The sequence below is a fragment of the Hyperolius riggenbachi genome, chromosome 9 (assembly GCF_040937935.1).
Source record: "Hyperolius riggenbachi isolate aHypRig1 chromosome 9, aHypRig1.pri, whole genome shotgun sequence".
Lineage (NCBI taxonomy): Eukaryota > Metazoa > Chordata > Amphibia > Anura > Hyperoliidae > Hyperolius > Hyperolius riggenbachi.
Genome location: NC_090654.1, coordinates 260,362,208 through 260,386,813, shown reverse-complemented (window position 1 = coordinate 260,386,813; position 24,606 = coordinate 260,362,208). Strand labels below are relative to the sequence as shown.

The following is a 24,606-nucleotide window of genomic DNA, read 5'->3' as shown; positions in this document are numbered from 1 at the left end:
GGCAGCAGAACTCTCACCTATCCCGCTGGTGCGCCGCCTACTGTGTCCGACAGCAGAACTCTCACCTATCCCGCTGGTGCGCCGCCTCCTGTGTCCGACAGCAGAGCTCTCACCTATGCCGCTGATGCGCCTCCTCCTGTGTCCGACAGCAGAGCTCTCACCTATGCCGCTGGTGCGCCGCCTCCTGTGTCTGGTAGCAGAGCTCTCACCTATCTCGCTGGTGCCCCTCCTCCTGTGTCTGGTAGCAGAGCTCTCACCTATCCCGCTGGTGCGCCGCCTCCTGTGTCTGGCAGCAGAGCTCTCACCTATCCCGCTGGTGCCCCTCCTCCTGTGTCTGGTAGCAGAGCTCTCACCTATCCCGCTGGTGCGCCTCGACCTGTGTCTGGCAGCAGAGCTCTCACCTATCTCGCTGGTGCGCCTCGACCTGTGTCTGGTAGCAGAGCTCTCACCTATCCCGCTGGTGCGCCTCCTCCTGTGTCTGGTAGCAGAGCTATCACCTATCCCGCTGGTGCGCCTCCTCCTGTGTCTGGCAGCAGAGCTCTCACCTATCCCGCTGGTGCCCCTCCTCCTGTGTCTGGCAGCAGAGCTCTCACCTATCCCGCTGGCGCGCCTCCTCCTGTGTCCGGCAGCAGAACTCTCACCTATCCCGCTGGTGCGCCTCCTGTGTCCGGCAGCAGAGCTCTCACCTATCCTGCTGGTGCGCCGCCTCCTGTGTCCGGCAGCAGAGCTCTTACCTATCTTGCTCGTGCCTCTCCTCCTGTGTTTGGTGGATTATCTCCATGCCGCAGTGCTCCTCCTCCCTGTGTTTTCTCTCCCAGTGATATGAAGACAGTTGGTTCCTGTCTTGATTAATTTGCCCTTCAGTAGTGATTTATTAACAAGGAGAACTGTAGCAACAATGTAGCAGCTGTCTAGAGCGACCAATCAGGATCCATCTGGTGATGGACACATAGATTGGTGGCAGGGCCGGCGCTGCCATTGAGGCATAGGGGGCAATTGTCCCAATTGCCCCAGAGCACTAACCCCTCCAGGGGCCCGGACCGGACACACCATATGGCCTCCCCCAACTGCTCCCAGTGGCCCCGCATGTTTGGTATTATTCTTAATCTAATCCCTACCATAGTCATATGTCTTTGTATGTATGGTGGCATGTATGTATCGTAGTCTAGGACCAATTTTTGGTGGAAGCAAATTAACTTATCTGTATGTTTTTGGGATGTGGGAGGAAACCAGAGTACCCGGAGGAAACCCACATAGGCACACTGAGAACATACAAGCTCCATGCAATTAGTGTCCTGGCTGAGATTCAAACCAGGGAACCAGTGCTGCAAGGCGAAAGCGCTAACCACTATGCCACCGCGCTGCCTATGGTTTGGTTTGGTAGTTCAGCTGCCTTGTAATCTCTCCCCTGTCCCGGCAGTTGCTCTGTCCCAATCTCAATCTTCAGCCCAGCTGCCTGCCTCCTCTCTATGCCCGGTGCATGTTATTTACACACAACATGTGCCAGATGGATAGTATACAATGAACAGAGGCGCCAAAAGTATAAGATTAGATTAAATGAGCTTAAAAACCAACTTAAATGGCTAAATTGAAGGAGGATGTGGTGGTCTTACCTCCCTCAAGCAGACACGACAACGACTGCGATTCAGACAGTCAAACACATTTATTAGGAACTCCAAAAAGAAATGCAACGCGTTTCGCAGGTTCAACCCCGCTTCATCAGGCAATATAGGGAGGAGTATCAAACAATCTGCACAAGGATTCAAATTAAGCGCCTCTGTCAATTTAATTTGAATCCTTGTGCAGATTGTTTGATACTCCTCCCTATATTGCCTGATGAAGCGGGGTTGAACCTGCGAAACGCGTTGCATTTCTTTTTGGAGTTCCTAATAAATGTGTTTGACTGTCTGAATCGCAGTCGTTGTCGTGTCTGCTTGAGGGAGGTAAGACCACCACTTCCTCCTTCAATTTTGCCATTTAAGTTGGTTTTTAAGCTCATTTAATCTAATCTTATACTTTTGGCGCCTCTGTTCATTGTATACAATTTTGAGTCCACCCTTGGTGGAGGGTTGCTACCCTTTCTTCCTGTCTACAGAGAGCGACTTCTTAATCCTGAGTGGGGTCAGGACAATCTCCCCACCTGCCTTTACAGTGGTTGCCTGCTGGTGACCCTGACTTGTGAGTATTTAGCAATACAAACTTATTGCCACCTTGTCCAGTACGAATTACACTATTGGGGCTCTTGGTGTTCCCTGTTTTTATGTGCCGGATGGAGATGACGTAGGCAGCTGGGCTGAAGATGGAGATCGGGACAGAGCACCTGTCGGGACAGGGGAGAGATTACAAGGCAGCTGAACTACTGAATGGGGCCCACGGGGAGCAGTCGGAGGAGGCCACCTGGGGGGTGCGGTGTCCCCAGGTGTGACTTTTATGGGGGGGCAGGTTACTTTTTGCCCTAAGGCCCCCGAGTGGCTTAAAGGGACACTGAACTAAACTTAAAAATGGAATATGAACTTACATAGGGCTTCCTCCAACTCTCTCTTGACGACCTCTGGGCTCTCTACATTCTTCCGCTGGCGGCTCCCCAACTGCGCATGTGTCTCGCTTGTGCGCCCGTCGCCATGAGCTTTCTGCGCACACGCAGTTCTTTGTTTTGGATGGACCGCGCATGACTCCCGGCAAAGTCGCGCGGCTAACAGAGTCGCCAGCAGAAGAATGGGGGGAGCCTAGAGGACGCCGTGTGACCTCACAGACTACAGAGGGCTGGAACTGCTCAATTTATGCCCCACTCTGTCTTGACAAGTCAGGCCCACTCTGAATCTGAAAACTTTCCACTTGCTGAATGAATGTGGTTGCTGCTGTTGCTTCATGGAAACTGCAAATGATCTAAAATAAATGAGTTACCATTTTCTGCAGATATGTAGGAGAGCTGTGTCAAGTAGGTGTTGTGTAGGCTGGCCTGTCTTCTCGACAGGAAACCACATTCTAGTCTATCTGAGAGCACGGAGGAACTGTGTTGCAGCTGCTTCACTTTGCTCTTTAAGTTACACTGAGCACAAAGCAAATGGATTAATTGTACTGTGTTATATGAGCGTCGTCCATATAGTTACCACCGGTGTCTTTTTTACCTGCCACGCAAAGATATTCTTTCAGTGTGATTTAAGTGGCATCTGTCAGGTTAATCACTTCTCTACCTGCACTGCTTGTCATGTCACTGCAGAATGCCGGTAACCGTTTGTTCATCGGCATTACCATGAAGCACCGCCCATTCCCAATCCCTCCAGCTCAAAGGTGGGGAGTGTAATGCTTCTATAAACAGGAGACGAATGCCATATAAAGGAGGCGATTTTGTTAAAAAAAAAATCAGAAGATACAGTGTGTTTAAATAAGAATACATAAAATGTTTCCTTAACTAATAACATGAAAACAGCTGTTACTTTTCCGGATGACCCTCATAAATGGATGAAAAATTAAGTGTTAGGGTGCCCATACATTACTTGACTGTTGGCATCTATATCCGGCCGATTCGATCATTCCGATCGAATCTGACAGATATCTATGCCACAACATTTTGACCCAATATTTTGATTAATTTCCAATTGGAAGGATAGACTGGGCATGCTGGGCTCGACCTGGTGTGTGGCAGTAACGGCATATGTTTTCCTGGGGACCGATGGACCCCCCCCATCATCACTTCACCCCTGGGGGTCTATGGCGAGTGTTGCACGCTCACCTGTCATGCCGGCGTGAATACTCACCTCCTTTTGTGTTTGGCATCTTTTTGAATTGTCATTGCAAACATCTGTACCATGTGACACTGATGCATTTAGTGACGTCACTACATGTGCTGGTGTCGCAAAGTCCATGTGCACAGGGTGGCAATTCATAAAGTCCCTGAACACAGGAAGAGGTGAGTATTTGTGCTTGCATGACAAGTAAGCCTACAACACTCTCCACGGGGGTGATCGGACTCATACACTTGGTGTGTGTGTGTGTGGGGTGGGGGGGGGGGGGGGGGTTGGGAATTGGACACTTACCTTTGGAGGGGGGGGGGGGGCAGTCGGCCCAGCCGATACGGGCGCAAGGATTCTTTCCAGTAGGTTTCATGCTGAAATCTTCTAGAAATCTGTCTGCAGTAAGTGGACAGTCAATAGATCCCTCTTTGTGATCAGATTGGATCAGAGATGGATCTATCTGGTGGCAAATCGACAGGTGTGTGGCCACCTTTACTTATGGCAGTGCCACATTTTAAGTTATATTAAGCACACTAAAGTAAAATTACTCTAATTATGCAGACCGAAAAGAAAATGAATGTTGTGTTTTTGAATTTGCTAATGGCCATCTCTCCTCTCCTCAGTGTGCACATGTGTGGTCCACAAGCGCTGCCACCAGCTGATCGTCACCGCCTGCACTTGTATGAACAATCCTGCCAAAGTGGAAAAAAAGGTACCGTAAGATAGTTCCTCTCACTCTTCTGCCTGCTCTGGTGGCCACATCTGCTTCCCCCCACATCCTGCCTGTCACTATCACAGCTCTATTTTCATCTACAAATCCCCCGACACCTAAAGATAGATGCCGGTGCAGTTCTTAGTAAGACTACTGTTCTTTCCATTGACGAGTTCTGTTCATGGGAGAGAGAAAGGGCCTCACATGATCTCTCAATCTTTTTTGTAGGTAGAAGATATTCAGAATATTCTACACAATCCTTCCTCACCCCAGAGTTATTGCAATTAGTCTTTAACCTCCTGAGCGTTACGCCACTCAGGAGGTTTTGTCAAATTAATAAAATTATTGTTCCAAATGAGTGTAAATCCTTTAGCTAGCACTAGGCTAGCTAGCAAAGGTGTTGGGCACGCCCCGATCTCCCCGATCCCCCCCGTTTATGCATTACCCAGCCTGGATCCAGCAATCGGCGCAGCCTCCCCGGACAGCTCCGGTCTTCACTATGGGGAGGATCGCACATGACGTCATGCGCAAACCCGATTCTCCCCATAGAGAGTCCTGAGCTGTGCAGGGAGGCTGCGCAATCGCTGGATCCAGGGGGGGTAATGTATAAACGGGGGGGGGGGGATTGCAGGGGAGCGGCGGGTGCCCGACACCTTTGCTAGCTAGCCTAGTGCTAGCTAAAGGATTTACACTCATTTGGAACAATAATTATATTATGGGGGACTCCTGCGGCCACAGTTATATAGTGTTTTTTATAACATTGCATCATTCTCTAATATTTGCTGTTTACACACTACTCAGCATTCTAAATTATTTTACAGAGCAGGCAGTGAACTATTGACCCGTCCTCAGGAGAGAAAAAGAAAACACAGTGACTGACCGTTTAGATGACAAGCTTCAAAAATCTTTGAAAGTCAAATCTTTTGCATAGATAACAACTGGAGTTTCTTAACTCTCCCTGCACTGGAAACAATATTAGACTTCTGTCTCTGCTCCTAATGTTTTATTTCTTAGCTGTACTACACATACAAATCATTATATCATACATTTTTTTCCGCTTCAGTGTCTCTTTAAGCTATAAAACAAAGCAGAAATAATGACCCTTTGAAATTTTTCTGCAGTAAAACCTTATCTCAGGCTGTCTCGCACTGTTTATTGGCTGGTTAAATGCTTCAGAAAACAGGACTGTATTGGAACAAGTCGGGTCGGAGAGCTCGGAGAAGCTCTTTTGCATAGATAACAACTGAAGTGTTTTAGCTCTTCTTGTACTGGGAAACAAAATGAGACTCATTTCTTTGCTACTTATGTTCTATTTCTTAGCTGTACGCATGCAATTCATTATCTCATAAGCTGCTCATCCTCCCCCTCCCCTCTCGGTAGGACAGAACAGGCTGTTCACCCCCCCCCCCCCCCCTTCTCTCCATAAGACAGAACAGCTATTTATCCCCCTTCCTCCCCTCTGCATAGGACAGAACAGGCTGCTTGTTCTCCCCATGCCCTCTGCATAGGAGGGACCATACTACACCCCTTCTCCACTCCTTTCTCCATAGGACAGAACAAGCTGTTCCCCACCAGATTAAATGCAAATTGTATGCAGATGGGAATAGAGCCAGTCAGAATGGTCAGTAAGATTATTTGATTGGCCTAATGCCGAGCCGCATACCATTTGCAGTAAGTTTGTAAACGGGCCTGAATTCTTAGCATCTTATTGACCATGTCTGGCCCTGACTACCCCATTCTTGTGCAAGTGATCAGCTTGTTTATACAATGCCTTCATATGGACAAGTTTCTGATTGGTTCCTAAAGAGCCTTGTATACAATAAATACTTGTCTTTTCTGTTTCTTACTGGTCTGTGCAGCCAGTGGTGCTCAGCGGAGTTCCTCCATAATAATGATGCCCTTTATACCCGTCTCTCCTAATAGATCTTTGAACAGCGGTTTGGCATCAATTTACCCCACAAGTTCCGGGATCACAACTACAAGGTGCCGACGTTCTGTGACCACTGCGGATCTCTGCTCTGGGGGCTGATGAAGCAAGGACTGCAGTGCAAAAGTAAGCTCTGGTACTTTTCTGTGTGTGTGTTTGTTTTTTGCATTTTTTAAGACACTTAAAGTGGACCTGAATTCTTGCACACAGGGGCGTTGCTAGGATCCTAAAGGTAGCCACTAACGATCCAATTTCTAGCGAAAAATCGTTCGAGTGATCAGATAATTCTGATCGGAAGAAAAATCGTTCACTACACTATCAACGAACCAATCTTTGTTTCCTATCTATCACAACCAACAAGAAAATCCAAAGTATGGTTTGATCAAAATCCAACTTTATAATCGTTCATAATTGATTGTGTCCATAAATGGAGATTATTTACAACCAATCCGATCAGATTTCTGATTGCTCTAACGATTTTTCGCTAGAAATTGGATCATTAGTTGCCACCTTAAGAGATCCGGGGCACATTTGGGCACTCCAGCTGAAAAATGGGTGTGGCCACACACCCAAATGTCGGTGTGGTCATGGGTGTACCCAAATTTACATGAACTTAACAGCGGTCTAAGTAGGCCTTCCAGCAAAATGTTTCATGAAGCCCCCTCTGCATTAATACAAAAAAAAAACCCAATCACATAAATAGGCAGAATTACCCGGCTTCTATGCTGGCTGGTCTGGCTTACTGCTGGGTGGGCTGGCCTGCTGTCAGGTTGTCTAACAGTCCCCCATATGATTCCCTGACAGTCTAGTGGCTCCCATGGGCCTGCCATTGAGGCACTACAGCTCCCAGCATGCCCCATAGAAGAACCATAGCTCCCAGCATGCCCCCATAGAAGAACAACAGCTCCTTGTATGCCCCCATCACAGCGCCCAGCATGGCACCACTGCAGCCATGCCCACATACAGTGAAGTGAAAAACTATTTGCCCCCTTCCTGATTTCTTATTCTTTTGCATGTGTGTTACACTTAAATGTTTCTGCTCATCAAAAACCGTTAACTATTAGTCAAAGATAACATCATTGAACACAAAATGCAGTTTTAAATGATGGTTTTTATTATTTAGTGAGAAAAAAAACTCAAAACCTACATGGCCCTGTGTGAAAAAGAAATTGCCCCCTAAACCTAATAACTGGTTGGGCCACCCTTAGCAGCAATAACTGCAATCAAGCGTTTGCGATAACTTGCAACGAGTCTTTTACAGCGCTCTGGAGGAATTTTGGCCCACTAATCTTTGCAGAATTGTTGTAATTCAGCTTTATTTGAGAGTTTTCTACCATGAACCGCCTTTTTAAGGTCATGCCACAACATCTCAATAGGATTCAGGTCAGGACTTTGACAAGGACACTCCAAAGTCTTCATTTTGTTTTTCTTCAGCCATTCAGAGGTGGATTTGCTGGTATGTTTTGGGTCATTGTCCTGCTGCAGCACCCAAGATTGCTTCAGCTTGAGTTGACGAACAGATGGCCGGACATTCTCCTTCAGGATTTTTTGGTAGACAGTAGAATTCATGGTTCCATCTATCACAGCAATCCTTCCAGGCCCTGAAGCAGCAAAACAACCCCAGACCATCACACTACCACCACCATATTTTACTGTTGGTATGATGTTCTTTTGCTGAAATGCTGTGTTAGTTCTACGCCAGATGTAACGGGACACGCACCTTCCAAAAAGTTCAACTTTTGTCTCGTCGGTCCACAAGGTATTTTCCCAAAAGTCTTGGCAATCATTGAGATGTTTTTTAGCAAAATTGAGATGAGCCTTAATATTCTATTTGCTTAAAAGTGGTTTGCGCCTTGGATATCTGCCATGCAGGCCGTTTTTGCCCAGTCTCTTTCTTATGGTGGAGTCGTGAACACTGACCTTAATTGAGGCAAGTGAGGCCTGCAGTTCTTTAGATGTTGTCCTGGGGTCTTTTGTGGCCTCTCGGATGAGTTTTCTCTGCGCTCTTGGGGTAATTTTGGTTGGCCGGCCACTCCTGGGAAGGTTCATCACTGTTCCATGTTTTTGCCATTTGTGGATAATGGCTCTCAATGTGGTTCGCTGGAGTCCCAAAGCTTTAGAAATGGCTTTATAACCTTTACCAGACTGATAGATCTCAATTACTTTTGTTCTCATTTGTTCCTGAATTTCTTTGGATCTTGGCATGATGTCTAGCTTTTGAGGTGCTTTTGGTCTACTTCTCTGTGTCAGATAGCTCCTATTTAATTGATTTCTTGATTGAAACAGGTGTGGCAGTAATCAGACCTGGGGGTGACTACAGAAATTGAACTCAGGTGTGATAAACCACAGTTAAGTTATTTTTTAACAAGGGGGGCAATCACTTTTTCACACAGGGCCATGTAGATTTGGATTTTTTTTTCTCACTAAATAATAAAAACCATCATTTAAAACTGCATTTTGTGTTCAATTATGTTATCTTTGACTAATAGTTAATGGTTTTTGATGAGCAGAAACATTTAAGCGTGACAAGCATGCAAAAGAATAAGAAATCAGGAAGGGGGCGAATAGTTTTATACATCACTGTAGATGCAACACAGCTGAATCTGCCTGGGGGGACATCCGGGGCACATGCACAGGACACAAGGAAAACAGAGAGAAATTCACCATGTATGTTTTTAGAGAGAAAAGCCTAATTCCTCCCTCATTTTCAAGTAATCACAAGTGTAATTTTATCTCTCATTGATGTCATCACAGAAATATGGCACTCCTCAGACACAGCCAATATGTGAACACAGGATGTTAACACTTTGCCTGCTTCCATGGAAGCAGGACGTAGACACACTGCAGATTGATTGCAGGAGTTCTGTAAGCTGTAACAGAGATGTTTTTTCTTTAAAGCGGATCTCAACTCAGAATTTCCTCTCTGCTCTAAAAGATAAGCAACAGCATAATACCCTTTAAAGAAAAAACTGCTGAATTTCTGTGCTGACACAGCTGAGGGATCATATTACACTGGTGATTACTTACAGATGAGGGGTATTAGACAGACTCTTCTCTCTAAATACTTTCAGTTTGAATGTATCTCTGTTTTCCATCTGTGCAAAAATTCAGGTCCACTTTAAAGGTTAATATGATGTTGCATATCTTTTAGAGCAGAGGGGAAGTTCAGAGTTCAGACTAGCTTTAAAGCGGAATATAACCCAGAATTTCTTCTTTGCTCTAATAGATTATTCACAGCATATTATATACTACCAGAATATTATTATTTTTTTATTATTTTTTACTAGAACATCATTCAAAGGGTTAACACAGGCTTTAGAAGCTTCAATGCCTTCAGAGCTGTCCGCTTCTGAAAGATAAACAATGTAATCTTGTGTTTACTTAAATGTATCAAGTGTGGAATGTGACACATTCTCTGACTGTGGAGAAGCTCCGGGACACAGAGAGGGAGTCAAACCATGTCTGCCTGAATGAATGAATGAATAAAAGCAGTTGTTAATAAAATGCAAAGTCAGCTCATAAAGCAAAAAACTGTACTTTTGGAAACCTATAACTTCTAAATAAATAATAATACTTATGCACAAATGCAAATATGATAACCGTATGGCATATAAAAAGTAGGAAAACATGTTTTTATTGAATATTATGTCCGGGTTTTAAACCGCTGAAATCCAAATAGGTGTTATTGGGATTTCCTCTGGTTAATTAAAATCACCCGGGGGGAGGGGGAGGGTGTGAGGTAATCTTACCCATCAGCCGTCTTCTTCGGTCCGTCCCTCGGTGCCTCCCACGATGCGGTCCAAGCGGCAGTCACGTGATTACAAACACTTCCTCCTTCTGGGTTGAAGGCGGAAGTGTTTGTAGTCACGTGACCCACGGGGACTGCATTGTAGGAGGAGCTGAGGGACCGACCTAAAAAGACTGCTGATGGGTAACATTACCTCACACCCTCCCCCCCCCCCCCCCCCCCCAGGTGATTTTAATTCACAAAGGAAATCCGAATTACACCTATTCGGATTTCATCCAAATTTGAAGTTGAGCATCCCTGTTTAAAACCCTCTGTGAAAACTGCATGACACAACAATCCTCCTGTGATATGCCCAGGAAATAAAATACAGATGCACACCTCAGCCAGGGACATAGAGAGCAGTAAAATACACAGAAACCGTGTCCTAGAGAACAGAAAGTAATGGAATATCCCTCCAATTCGGGGCAAAGACAGCAACAAAATCTTACCAGTTCTATTACTTCCCAACTCTATAAAATACTAAAAAGTAAGGTTTTGTATGAAATGATCAGACACTGTACCGTGCTCAGAGTCAGAGATGATGGAGCCTGTGTCTGAAACACCACTGCCTGATTTCCATGTCATTAAGAAGAGAGTTTGAGTCCTGACTTGCGTAACAGAGACTCTCTCATTTGCATTGTGATCTCCAGGCGTTGGCTGTGCTGACTGGGTAGTAATCATTTAATGAGTTGTGGCTGATCCCAGAGCTGGCTATTCTCACTTACATCAGTATTATTTCCAGTATCTCTCACAACAACCAGCCAGTGGAGTAGCAGTTAGGAGATGCAGAGGCTGTGGCTGCACCAGGGCCCCTGTAACTCAGGAGCTCGCATGAAGCCCTATGTAGCGGGCTCCACTGTAACCAGCACAGGTGTCTGTATGGTGGCTGTGCTTTCAGTACTATGAAGCCAGCCTGGACTGCAGGATTTGTATCTGTGCTCTTACTAAACATGTCTGTTTAAAGATATTACAGTGGATTCATATGCCTGGATACACTATAAAGTCACTTTACAGTGATATGAATCTCAGCAATTTCCTCTTTGTGCAAAAAAAATTTACATCATTAAATCTACAAAAAAAAAAAAAAAAAAAAAAAAAAAAGTAGCAGAACAGCATTCGAACAGTTACACACAGCACTTTGTTGTTCAGTGGAAAGCTCCTTGCTTCAGTGGGCAGCTTCTGGCATCCAAAGAGGTGATAACATTATCTTTTGTTTATATTCCTTTGTCAGATACATTTAGTAAACATTAGCAAGGTGCTGAAACTGAGCCGAGGAGCAGAAATAGCTGATAAGTGATTACTAGATAGATTTTAATATATAAATACAGCAGCGGTGTAATAAAATGCAATGGCAGCTTTCAGAGCAGATAAACTGTACTTTGGTGTAATTTTTACTGAATGTTTTGTCAGTTTTTTCCCACTTAAAAGGGAACCTAAACTGAAAGGGATATGGATGTTTCCTTTTAAACAATACCAGGTGCCCGACAGTCCTGCTGATCTCTTTGGCTGCAGTAGTTGCTGAATCACACACCTGAAACAAGCATGCAGCTAATCCAGTCTGACTTCAGTCAGAGCACCTGATCTGCATGCTTGTTCAGGGGCTGTGGCTAAAAGTATTCGAGACACAGTATCAGCAGGAGTCGGGCAACTGGTATTATTTTAAAAGGTAAAATCAATATTCTTCTCCGTTTAGGTTCCCTTTAGGCTGCTTACACACCAAGACGTTACAGGCGCACGTTAGTGCGCCTGTAACGCTCCCCCAACGCACAGCAATGTAACACAAGTGGGCTGTTCACACATGTAATGCTGCACGTTCTCTGCAAAGTGCAGCATGCTACGGCGTTGGAGCGGCTATAGCCGCGTTAGACTGTTTGCACATGCGCAGTGGGGGGCGGAGAGGAGGCGGGGAGAGCCAGCTACAGTAGCCGCGCACATGGCTACTTAATATTCACTGCACTGGCGGCAGCTGATTGGCCGGCGGGACCACGTGATGCGGAGTGTCTCGCTCCGCATCACGTGGTCCCGCTGGCCAATCAGCGCCACTCTGGGAGACATTACAGGAATCGAGCCGCCTAACGCGGCTCACTCTACCGTCGGCTCTTGCAGCACCATACGTTGTGTTAGGTGCACGTTATGCGACCTTAACGTGGCATCTAACACAACGTCTTGGTGTGCAAGAAGCCTAAAGGTGGAGTGTAAACATGCAGTAGTCAGTTGCTGAGGATCTATGATCTTTTTTGTTTGTAGAATGTAAATATTTTTATTTGGTTTTTTTTTACAAAATTTTCCATGCATAATAAACCTAAAATGTTTTATTGGATAAAAGAAACATTGAGCAGTTGCCCAGAACAAGTCGGGATCGTTGTTTCATCTAGAGAGGAATTGTGATTGGTTGCACTGGTCAGCTGTGTGATTCTTCTGCCAGTTATCTTGGCACCAATGTTTATAAATCAGCCTCTCATTGGCTGCCTGGAACTGATCATTGACCCCATTCTCTGACCATTCTTTCGCAGTGTGTAAGATGAACGTGCACAAGCGCTGCGAGGCCAACGTGGCCCATAACTGTGGAGTGAACTCGGTGGAGCTGGCCAACGCCTTGGCAGGGATGGGACTGCAGCCGGGAAACATTGCCGTCACGCGGGTAAGTACCATCAGGTGGGAGGGGGAGGCGGACACAGCATTATTCCCCTGCATTATTATACTGGCGGGGCAGGAAACACTGAGGACTTCTAACAGGGCCGGATTTCTGGAAAGGACGCAAAGGCCCAGGCCTTACAGTTATTGTTGCCATAGCGATCTTTACAGATGGGTTTCGGGCAGCAGTTTTGGAACGATCGCTGTACAGACAGGGGGAGGGGAGGACGCTCAACTAGCACTATGCTGCAGAACATAAGGAATCGGGGGACAGTAATCAGGCCTGGCGGAACGTTAGAGGGGAGGCAGGGGGCATCCGGGATGACAATGGCGCACACACTTTAGGTTTTTGGATAAAATGATTGGAACTATAGTTTTGGCTGAGAAGAATCTAAATTGTGTACCAGAGATGGTCAATGAGATGCTAATTATAGCTTGCATGCAAATTGTATGCCGCTGGGACACAGGCCAAACTTTCAGCTACATATTGCTTTTTCAGGCAAGCAGGCGAGTAAATAAAATGTCTGTATTGTGAATTATTTGTTACAGAACATTACAGACTTTACATGTATGGTTGAGCACACTACAGGTGCTCTTTAACCACTTAAGGACCACGGGCTTAGGCCCGGTTCACATTAGCGTTTGCTATCCGGATTTTCCGGATCTGATCCGGACCGCATACTGTACAAACGGAACGTACGTTCCGCATAGCAATGCAAAGTCTATGCGGACGTTCACACGTGTCCGTTCCGTACAGTACGGAGCCGGACCGGATCCGGACTCCGGACACTTTTCCAACATGCGCTATTTTTTGGGTCCGGATCTCCGGCCCACGCACCCGGACCGGAGCCTGACCTGAGCCTGACAGCACCATCAGAACACAGAAACCAATGGGAAACGGAAGGCACAGAACACACTGCCTACAAAAACCTGACGTTCTACCCCACTTCCTATGCGTATCCAAGCGGCCATTTTGGATGGGGACACATGGGCCAAGCATGTCTGGAGTGGAGCAGCAGTGACAGACGTGCTGGAGCTGTTTGGCAGAATGTCGGAGGTGGAGGTGAGGCCTACAGCGGAGGAACCTGATTCTACAGGTGCATCAGGTGCACCTTCTGCTGACCTCAACATTTTTTTTTTTAAATTTTGCTATTTTTTGCCCACAGATCCGGATGGCAGCCTGATGCATGCCTGATACAAACGGACCGGATCCGGATCGGAACCGTACGGTTCTGATCAGGATCAGGTCAGGATCCGGTCCCTTTATTTGCCAAAACGCAAGTGTGAACGGGGCCTTAAACCCCCCTAGTGACCAGGCCATTTTTTTTTTACTAATTAGGCCACTGCAGCTTTAAGACCTCGCTGCAGGGCTGTACAACTCAGCACACAAGTGATTCCTCCCCCCCCCCTTTCTGCCCACCAACAGAGATTTCTGTTGGTGGGCTCTGATCCCTGCAGGAATGTTTGTGTGTTTATTTATTTGTCTTTATTTTTTAATACATTTTACTATTTTTTGTTTGCTTTTTTTATCCCTCCCTCCCCCCGCCAGCCAATGTGCACGATCGGCTGTCTGCGCATCGCTTAAGTGCCTCCCAGGGGGACAGCTGAGTCACATGACTGTCCCCAGTACAGCACTGCCTTAGATCACAGCGCTGTACAGTGTAAATAGACGGCGGTTTCGCCGTCTAACAGTCTCCTAGCGGCGATCGCTTCTGGGAGACTGATGACTTTACTTAAAATAAATCTATGATCCATCTCTGTGTAGGAATGAAAGGAGTTTGCACAGACCCCCTTTGATCTCAGCAGGACTCCAGAAGTACAAGCTATCTGAACAAGTCTATTGTCTCTAATGTCAACATACAAATACTCATCAAAGGACCTTTTCTCTGCCTGCCCTCTAAAGAATCAATTACAAATTAACACCTCACTAGCTCTACTCTTAAAATCCTTTGGGATACTCAGGAAATGCAGAAGGGGGCGGAGAGGTAGTGGATCCAAAAATAAACACCAGGGAAGCAACACCAGGCAAAGGATAACAACTTTGACAGTGAAGCCTAAAAAACATCCCCAGCAAAGCTCAATCACAGCCACACTCTGCAATGCCAGATCGATAAATAATAAGACTGCAACTATACATGACCTAATAGAGCTCTCTGATTTGACCTTTTTGACAGAGACCTGGCTTGGGAAGCATGCAGGCCCAACTCTTGAAGCAACCGTGCCGACCAATTATTCAGTTTTGCACTGTGAGAGACAAGTCCGCAAGGGTGGGGGGATTGCCATATGCTTCAGATCCTCTTTGAACATAAGGCCCCTGCCCATAGGCCCCACTGAAACCTTTGAATGTATTGCAGCCCAACTGTCAGCAGAAGTAAACATCAACATATTGCTCATATACCGCCCCCCCCCAAAAAAAATGGTCCAGTCTTTCTTAAGGAAATATCTGAACTCTTATCCTGCCTAACAGTGGAACACCCTAGATGGATCATCCTGGGAGACTTCAATGCATGGGTGGATGATCACGACTCCCACCTAGGAAGTGAACTACTTCTCATAATGAATGAACTGGGTCTCTCTCAGGCTGTCAACCTCCCCACCCACACGAAAGGGCACACCCTGGATCTTATATTTCATTCCGGACTTTTAATATCACACATAGATATAAACCCAGTGGTATGGTCAGACCACCACACCATCCACTTCTCTCTGACAGCACCAGCGATAAAACACAGAGGGAAAGAACTCATAAAATACCGTCCACTGAAAGATGTCTCACCCCAGCACGTTCAGAATACCCTCAACTTTGACGCATTAACCAATCATTGCGCAGACCCAGACTCCATGGTCCTGATGTACAACCATGCAGTGTCATCTGCCTATGACGCCCTTGCTCCAGTTCGCATTAAACAGTCTACACCACTTCACCATGCACGGTGGTTTGACAGCTCACTAAAGGACATGAAGAAAGAAGTGCGCAGACTAGAAAGGAAGTGGCGAAAATCCCAGAATTCAAAAGATAAACACACCCTTGTCTCTCACCTGGAAAACTACCAAAATGCGATCACCAAGAAAAAATCCTTCTACCTTTCACAGGAGATCGCAAAGGCCGCCAACAGACCAGCCCAACTATTCCGCACAGTTGATAGACTATGTAACCCATCCTGTCTAAAACCTACTATAACTCCCTCAAAGGAGCTATGTGAGAAATTTGCGTGCTACTTTGCTGACAAAGTATCCTCCATTCGGTCTCTCATTCAATCCACAGCACCCAAGACTCATGCAACTCCTGAAAATAGCTGCAAAAACAACCTAACACCCTGGACTGACTTCAAAAGTATTAGTGAGGAAGAGATCTCAGACATCCTCCGTCGCCTCCGCCAGACAACCTGCGACCTGGACCCTGGACCAACTAAACATATGCTGAAATGCCCTGACCTGCTTGGTCCAGCATTTCACAAAATAGTAAATTGCTCTCTACAAGCAGGGAGGTTTCCTACCTCTCTAAAAGAAGGAATCATCAAGCCCCTTCTTAAAAAACCTTCCATGGATCCAGATGCTATGAGCAACTACAGACCTGTCTCCAACCTCCCCTTCTTAGGTAAAGTTATTGAAAAGGCTGTCTATCTGCAACTTGAAACCTGGCTGTCAGTAAACAACATCCTGGACCCTCTACAATCTGGCTTTAAGAAACACCACAGCTGTGAAACAGCCCTCATCCAAGTCTGCAACGATCTGCTCATGGCAAGGGACAGAGGGGAATGCTCCATCCTAATCCTGTTGGATCTCTCAGCGGCTTTTGATACAGTTGACCATGAAATCCTGCTTAACAGACTGCAGGAGTACTGTGGCATCAGTGGATCAGTCCTCCAGTGGTTCAGATCATTCCTGACTGACAGAACACAGAGAGTATCCCTAGGACCCATAATGTCCAAACCTGCACCTCTACAATTCGGAGTGCCACAAGGATCAATCCTATCCCCTCTGCTGTTTGCAATCTACATGTTGCCACTCGGCACACTTATCCAACGACATGGCCTGACGTACCACTGCTACGCCGATGACACACAGCTATACCTGTCCTTCAAACCTGGTGGAACAGACCCTACCCCAAAAATAAACTCTTGCTTAGCTGAGCTACAGGCATGGATGAATGATAACTGGTTGAAACTGAATGCTGACAAAACTGAGGTCCTGTTTGTCCAAAGCCAGTGCCCGCCATCAAAACAGCTCTATCCTAAAGCAACACCAATCAGGATTGGGAATTCAGACATAAACAGCTCCAACTTTGTGCGCAGCCTTGGCGTACTAATCGATGGGGAATTGAATTTCAGAAACCAAATTTCATCTGTAGTTAAATCTTCCTTCTTTCATCTGAAGAACATTGCAAAGATTAAACATCTGATTCCCCCAGAGGATCTTCCAACCCTAGTTCACGCCTTCATCACATCACGGCTGGACTACTGCAATGCCCTTTATGCTGGCCTCCCCAAAAAGGACCTGCGCCGCCTGCAATTAGTGCAGAATTCTGCTGCCAGATTGCTAACAAACCAGCCTCGCCACTGTCATATTACACCGATCCTTCGCTCACTGCACTGGCTACCAGTAGAATGGAGAATACTCTTCAAGATTGGACTGCTGACATTCAAATCCCTGCACAGTCTAGGCCCTGGATACATGAAGGACTTGCTGAAGCTGCACCACACCTCTCACAACCTCAGATCAGCAAGTTCTATAAACTTGGTCACTCCCAGAGTGCACCTCAAAAAATCTGGAGATAGAGCCTTCTGCCATGCTGCCCCTACTCTCTGGAACTCCCTACCACACCCAGTAAAGACAGCACCATCCCTGGAGCTATTCAAATCCAGACTGAAAAGCCACCTGTTTAGCCTGGCATTTCCAGATTTATAAAATTTCTTCCTCTGTACCACGATGGTCTGAGCCATGCTTATGCGCTTTGAGTCCCACGGGAGAAAAGCGCTTTACAAATGTTATTTGTTGTTGTTGTTGTTGTTGTTGTTGATGACTGAGCGGATCTCCGTCATTCAAGCAGAGATGTGCGCGCATCGGCATGCGCGATCTCCTGCAAAACCCCGCCCCAGGACTTCACACCAATTGGCGTTGAGTGGTCGGCAAGGGGTTAAAGGACACATCCAATTCTTTTTTTTTTTTTAAATCTACTTACCTGGGGCTTCCTCCAGCCCTTGGCAGTTTATCTGTCCCTCGCCAGCGCTCTGCTCCTTGCTGGTGTCCCGTGGTCCCTTCTTTGCAGAGGTCTCTTGCGCCACTCCAGGCTACGTGATCGCGAACGGTGCGGACACGCACAGACGCAGAAGATGCCGACCTGGAGAGACGCAGAAGATGCCGACCTGGAGAGACGCAGAAGATGCCGAGGTCGGAGAGGCCAGAATCTGCAACGGAGCGGACCCCGGGACACCAGAGCTGTGACGAGGGTCAGATAAACTGCCAGGGGCTGGAGGAAGCCCCACGTAAGTAGATTTTTTATTTTTTTTTATTTTAAACCCTGACCTGTCCTTTCAGTGCCAACGTACATCTGCAGAACACCATCAGTACAGCACAATCACAGTCACTATAGATCGATCCAGGAAGCCAATTAAAGCATCTTTCCATAAGAGTTCCATTTGAGTCTTTCGTCCATTAGATTCACTGCAGGTCCATGCTCACCCACACACAGGCAGATCAACAATCGATTTAACGGGGAAGTGCACAGATTACCTGTATCTGTCAGCTTTAAGGAAGGGGACAGATCCAATTACTTTAATTAATTACAGCCTGTTCGTTTCCGAAAATGAGTTCCCTAGAGTAGACCATATTGCTTGGTTTATTATTTTAGTATATTTCCAAAATCATCCACAAGGTGGCGGGCAAGAACAGCGTGTTATAGTCATTCCATCTGCAGGATCAAGGATGAAATTTAAAATCTTCAAGTAAAGAAAACAGGAGGTGAAAATTAATTGATGAGATAAACATTTGCATTTATCCTTCTTCTCTTAAACATTATTTTTAGATATCACCCAGTTTTATTTTATTTTTCAATCTGCTTTTTAAGTTTTTACTGTTTCATTGTCTCTGCTCAATGACACATGCAATGATGTTTTCCAGAGCTAAAAGCAATGAACTGTTGGCCCTTTCTATCTCTCTCTTGCTCTCAGAAGCCATTTTCTGCCAGGAAAGTATTTTATGGCTGCAATTCCTTATCAGTGAGGATTGGATTTTAAGATGAGCACAAAAGCACAGCTGTGATGCAGATCCTTTTATGTAATCCATAAACATGGCTCCCCCCAGTCTGACTGTATCCTGCTGGTTCATATGTAGAACGGGTTTGGTTGAAGGTCCGTCTGAAGACTCCAGTTATTCCACATAACCTGCTGAGGAAGTTATCTCTGAAATGGTTTAATGCATTTTATAACTGATTCAATCATTCTAAATCTTTTTTTTTTTTTAATCTTTAGTGCTCGGACAACAGCCCTGTACGGTCAGAAAATGGTTCAGACGATTCGCTATCCAACACGTCCTCCCATTACAAATTTGGGATCGAGGATTTCACATTCATTCGGGTGCTGGGAAAAGGCAGTTTTGGAAAGGTTAGTATTCCCACCTTAAAGTGTAACTGTCGGGCATAAAATCAAAAATCAATTCTTTATTTTTATCTGGTAAACAAGTAATAAGGATGCTAACCAGGCAATCCAAAAGTTAAAATCACTATTACTGTATATACTCGCATACAAGCCGACCCGCATATAAGCCGACCCCCCAACTTTTCCATGAAAAAACAGGGAAAAATGATTGACCCCCATATAAGCCGGGGTAGGAAATGCTGGATTGGTGCAGGCCACGTAATCCCCCCCAGTGTGTCCCAGTATAGCTAGTATAGTGCCCAGTATGGGTAGGTAGTGCCCCAGTATAGCTAGTATAGTGCCCAGTTTAGCTAGTATAGTGCCCAGTTTAGCCAGTATAGTGCCCAGTATAGGTAGGTAGTGCCCTAGTATAGCTAGTATAGTGCCCAGTTTAGCTAGTATAGTACCCAGTGTAGGTAGGTAGTGGCCAGTATAGTGCCCTGCTCCCCCCGCTGCTATTACCTGCAGCGGCTTCCTCTTCCCCGCTCTCATGCCCGTATGAAGAGATCACAGCAGCGCGCCGGGCGCTGCTGCTGTGACGATGCAGGAGGCAGGAAAGAGCGCTTCTCCCTGTAGCGGCGATCTGTATTGCTGTTACCAGGGGAACCGCTCTTTCCTGCCCCCTGCATCGTCACAGCAGCGGCGCGCTGCTGTGATCTCTTCATACAGGCATGATGAGAGCGGGGAAGAGGAAGCTCCGGGGACGAGGACGCCGCTGCCTATAGTAATGGCGGCGGCGGGGAGGGGGTAGCGGGGGCCACGGACCACCAGGGAACACTCGCATACAAGCCGACCCCCCAACTTTTGACCCCCTTTTTGGGGGTCAAAAATTTGGCTTGTATGCGAGTATATACGGTACTTCTCTTGTTTATAAATGATCATTCCCCAGTTTACCTGACCCTTATTTGGTACGTTGCCGCACAAAGGAAGTTGCAGGGCATGCTGGGTTGTCCTTTTTTGCTTCTGTACATTAGTTAAGTCTGAGGGGAAATAAAGAAGCAAAAAAAGACAACCCAGCATGCCCTGCAACTTCCTTTTTGCGGCAACGTACCAAATAAGAGTCAGGTAAACTGGGGAATGATCATTTATAAACAAGAAAAGAAATAGTGATTTTAACTTTTGGATTTTCTGGTTAGCATCCGTATTACTTGTTTACCAGATAAAAATAAAGAAATGATTTTAGATTTTGTGCCCGACAGCTACAGACTTCTACCGTACCGTGTTATTCAATTTTGGACAGAGCAGAGAAGGGGTTTTTATAATTATTATTATTATTATTATTACTGTTTGTACCTTGTTTAGTGACAATTATACTCTTGCCCAATCAGGAAGTAGAACAAATCTTTGCAGAGACAAAAGTACAAAATATTGGATTGGGAAGGGTTAAAACCTTAGAACTTAATTATTCAGAATCATTTTATGTCACCAAGCATGACTGCCCGGAATTGGGCGTGGCACATACAGGACTTAAGTATAGGATAGGACACACAAACGCGTCAAATAGAAACACCGCCAATTCCACATAGGGAGCATAATAGCATAATTCACAAACCTATTAGCTGTATCCCTATTTCATTTTCTTGACATATGATGTGAGGAAGAGAAAATTTTTCTGACCTGAAAGTTGAACTCGACCTCGTGCTTCACAGGCAGAGACAGTACCTGAATATCTGCATACTTTCAGGCGAAGCCGTTCTTTGCAGCGCTGCTGGTCTGGGGATTTATTGACTGAAAGTATTATTTCATGGGCAAGGTATTCACATATGTACCAACCTTTGACTACCGTATAGGTAAAGTGACGGCTAAAAATTCGAGTCCACCACCACCTTCACCACTGCTGAATCTGCACTGGGGATGAGAAGATGAAGGGTGAGCATCAGCTAGAGCACGTGTGGAACTCCAGGCCTGGAGGGCCAGTTCCATTCCAGTGTTTAGGATGGACTGAGAAAGAGAGGAATGTGTTCTACCTGATGGACCGCACCTTTCCTGATTCAGACCCATCAATTCATTTGAGCTGTGTCAAAAATGTGTGAGGATCTCGGCCCTCGTAGGACTGGTTTGACATACCTGATAGAGTAATTGGCTAGGGTTGGGTCTTTCAAGTGATTTAGTTTTGGAGGAGGGGCTAAAAGGTGGTTAAGGACCACTAACGAAAATTGAAAAATACACACATATAAACTAGATTTCTCCTAAAGTAAAATGCACAAAAAGTTACTGTGTCCTCATGTTGCTGTGGCTTACAGTAGGTAGTGAAACCATGACAGTTTTTGGACAGGTCCAACTTTTTATGGGTGCAGGGCCAGTTCTTGACTTTTTGCTGCCTGATGCAAACTTGTGAAATTTCTAGTGTTTCCAGCCTTTTACTTCTAGCAGTTTTCTATTTATAACACAATGAATCTCTGTAGATGCAATTTTTTGGAAGGTTGTAATGATATTATTTTTTAGAATCTTAGTATTTATATAGCTCTGACATCTTCTGCAGTGCTGTACAGAGTATATTGTCTTGTCACTCTTAAAGGGCAAATGCGAGAGTAAAAAAAAACAGAACCTCGGCAGGTAGGCATCTTGTTGCCTGCGCGATTGCACTCACGCAGAATTCTCCCGACCATGTGATCACGGCCGTGCACTTGAGCAGGCGCAGAAGATGATGACCTGGCAAGGTCGGCATCTGCAATGGAGGCGACCCTGTGCCACCTGAGCTGCGGCGAGGGACAGATCGGCTGCCAGGGGCTGGAGAAGCCCAAGGTAAGTAGATGTTTACTTTTTTTTTTCCTGACCTGTCCTTTGAATGGACACTGAAGTGAGAAGAACATGGAGGCTGCCATATTTATTTCCTTTTAAACAATACCAATTACCTGGCAACCCTGCTGATCTATTTGGCTGCAGTAGTGTGTATCACACCAGAAACAAGCATGCAGCTAATCTTGTCAGATCTGACAATAATGTCAGAAACACCTGATCTGCATGCTTGTTCAGGATCCGTGGATAAAAGTATTCGAGGCAGAGGATCAGCAGGACAGCCAGGCAACTGGTATTGTTTAAAAGGAAATAATAATGGCAGCCTCCATATACCTCTCACTACAGTTGTCCTTTAACTGTCCCTCAGAGGGGCTCACAATTTAATCATATGATACAACCGAGTGGCCTCAGCACACAGTTCTGTGCCAGCTTAGGTGAATGCACCCATCCTTTAAGAAGAGACAGTGATGGCAGCACTCGGCTTAATGAAAATAAAATTATGACATTTTGACACAGCTCATTGAATAGCTTTGCTCACATTTGTGATTCCAGAGATGCATGTCTAGGCAGTATATTGTTTACTGGTTGTTGCAGTTTGTACTGTGACTGGTTCACTTTTTTTCAAAATATCACTTTGTAAATATACTGAATGGATTATGAATATGAATCTGCAGGGCCCTATTTACCATAAGGCACAGTAGGCACATGCCTACAGGCGCCGGTTGATGGAAAGGCGGCCCCACTCCGCTCCGCTAGTGCTTCCTTCCCTCCTTCCCTATGCAGAGTTTAAACGGGAGGTTATTCACCCAGCTCTCTCAGCATTTCAGTAATGAGATCTCCCTTCAGTTGGTGGTACCTCTAGCTACTTAATATTGAGGGTACCTTTGGCTACCTAATACTGAGGGGCAGGTGTAGCTACCGATGATGGGGAAGGGAAAAAAGGGAGAAGTGACAGTTGAGCAGCCATCACATTTGCAGTGTGGTTCGGTGGGGGGGGTTTGTAGGTTCATGGAGGGCGAAGTCTAAGGAACCAGGACATCTGTGCCAATAGGCTCCTGTGATGTAAATCCAGGCCTGTGACTCTGTGTATAAATAGTATTCTATGAATAGATTAAAACCTTACCAACCACAGCATCAAAGTGTGCTGATAAAGGCTGAAGTAGATGTACACCTGTTGTCTGCAGCGGTTAATCACATCGGCATCAGGGCTGGCAGAATAATTCCACTCAGAGACGTGGCGGCTTTCTCTTCCCTTCCTCCATCTTGTTGGCTGGTTTTAGTTCCTCTTTTGGCTGCAAGAGTCCTGCATGCTTTCCAACCACAAAGTTCTCTCCCCCTCTTAATGAGCAGTAATACTGCTATATATAACAGCGCCCTGTAACAGCCACAAGGCCCACAGAAGCATGAAACAGCATGACACGAGCAGAAGTGAGAAAGCACACATATGCGTGTGTATCGTTTCAAATGGGTACAGTATTTGTCATGTGTACCTCCATTCTTAGAAAAACTCCGTTCCACAAACGCTCAACATCTCATGGTAGCAGAATGGAATGGAATGGTAGGCAGCACTTCAAGTAACTTCAACTCAATAAGAACATAGAAATGTGGGTGCACCAGATTTTATTTTGTGGGGGTGGGCACAAAGGGAGCACGATGGCTAGCTGGTGGGGCCCATTTGGTTGATCAAAATCACTGTTTGTATAGCAAGTTTTAGATATGTTTGCCTAACTCAGGTGATAAAATTAAGGTCAATTAGCTCAGCAATGAGAGGAACCAAATAGAAACATCACGAACAGAACTCAGAGGCTTTTGAACTGATTGTCCAAATTATGGTGCTATTATTGAAGAAACTTGACCTACAGATGTACTTGGCTAGTTTGCTGGCATGCTTTAATCCATGCTGCTCCTGTGTAGATAGATTACAGACAAATCATTCCAGCCCCTAGCCTGTGTCTGATGACTCTACAAGCAAGAGGAGGGGGAAGAGGCAGGAGGGAGAGAGAAGGGGTGTGTAATTCCTTATTTTAGTAGCTAAGCATTGCTGCAGACTAGAGCTTGTATTTTAAGGTGCGTACACATGCCGTATTTTAGCAAACGACGGGTTCGTCAGACCCTCCCTATGAATACACTTACCAGACATGCTGTCCATGATGTCATTGGGCACCAATGCACTTTTTTTTTCTTCTGAAGGAGATGAGGTAGATGACTTAGAACAGGGGTAGGGAACCTTGGCTCTCCAGCTGTTAAGGAACTACAAATCCCACAATGCATTGCAGAATTCTGACAGCCACAGTCATGATTAATAAAGGCAAATGCATGCTGGGATTTGTAGTTTTATCACAGCTGGAGAGCCAAGGTTCCCTACCCCTGACTTAGAATCTAGGAGACACAGTTACTTCTCCCTATAAGTTATACTATACCTTGAACATATGACCATG

General features: G+C 45.7%; 1 protein-coding gene across 1 annotated transcript in view; it reads left to right on the top strand.

Annotated features, from left to right (window-relative positions):
• Positions 1-24,606, top strand: part of PRKCH (protein kinase C eta) — a 132,410-nt gene that overhangs the window by 84,561 nt on the left and 23,243 nt on the right. Inside the window, exons 5-8 of the mRNA XM_068254422.1 lie at positions 4,358-4,446; positions 6,370-6,499; positions 12,674-12,801; positions 19,265-19,396. Of these exons, the coding sequence (XP_068110523.1) occupies positions 4,358-4,446; positions 6,370-6,499; positions 12,674-12,801; positions 19,265-19,396 (479 nt within the window). The remainder of the gene's footprint in view (positions 1-4,357; positions 4,447-6,369; positions 6,500-12,673; positions 12,802-19,264; positions 19,397-24,606) is intronic.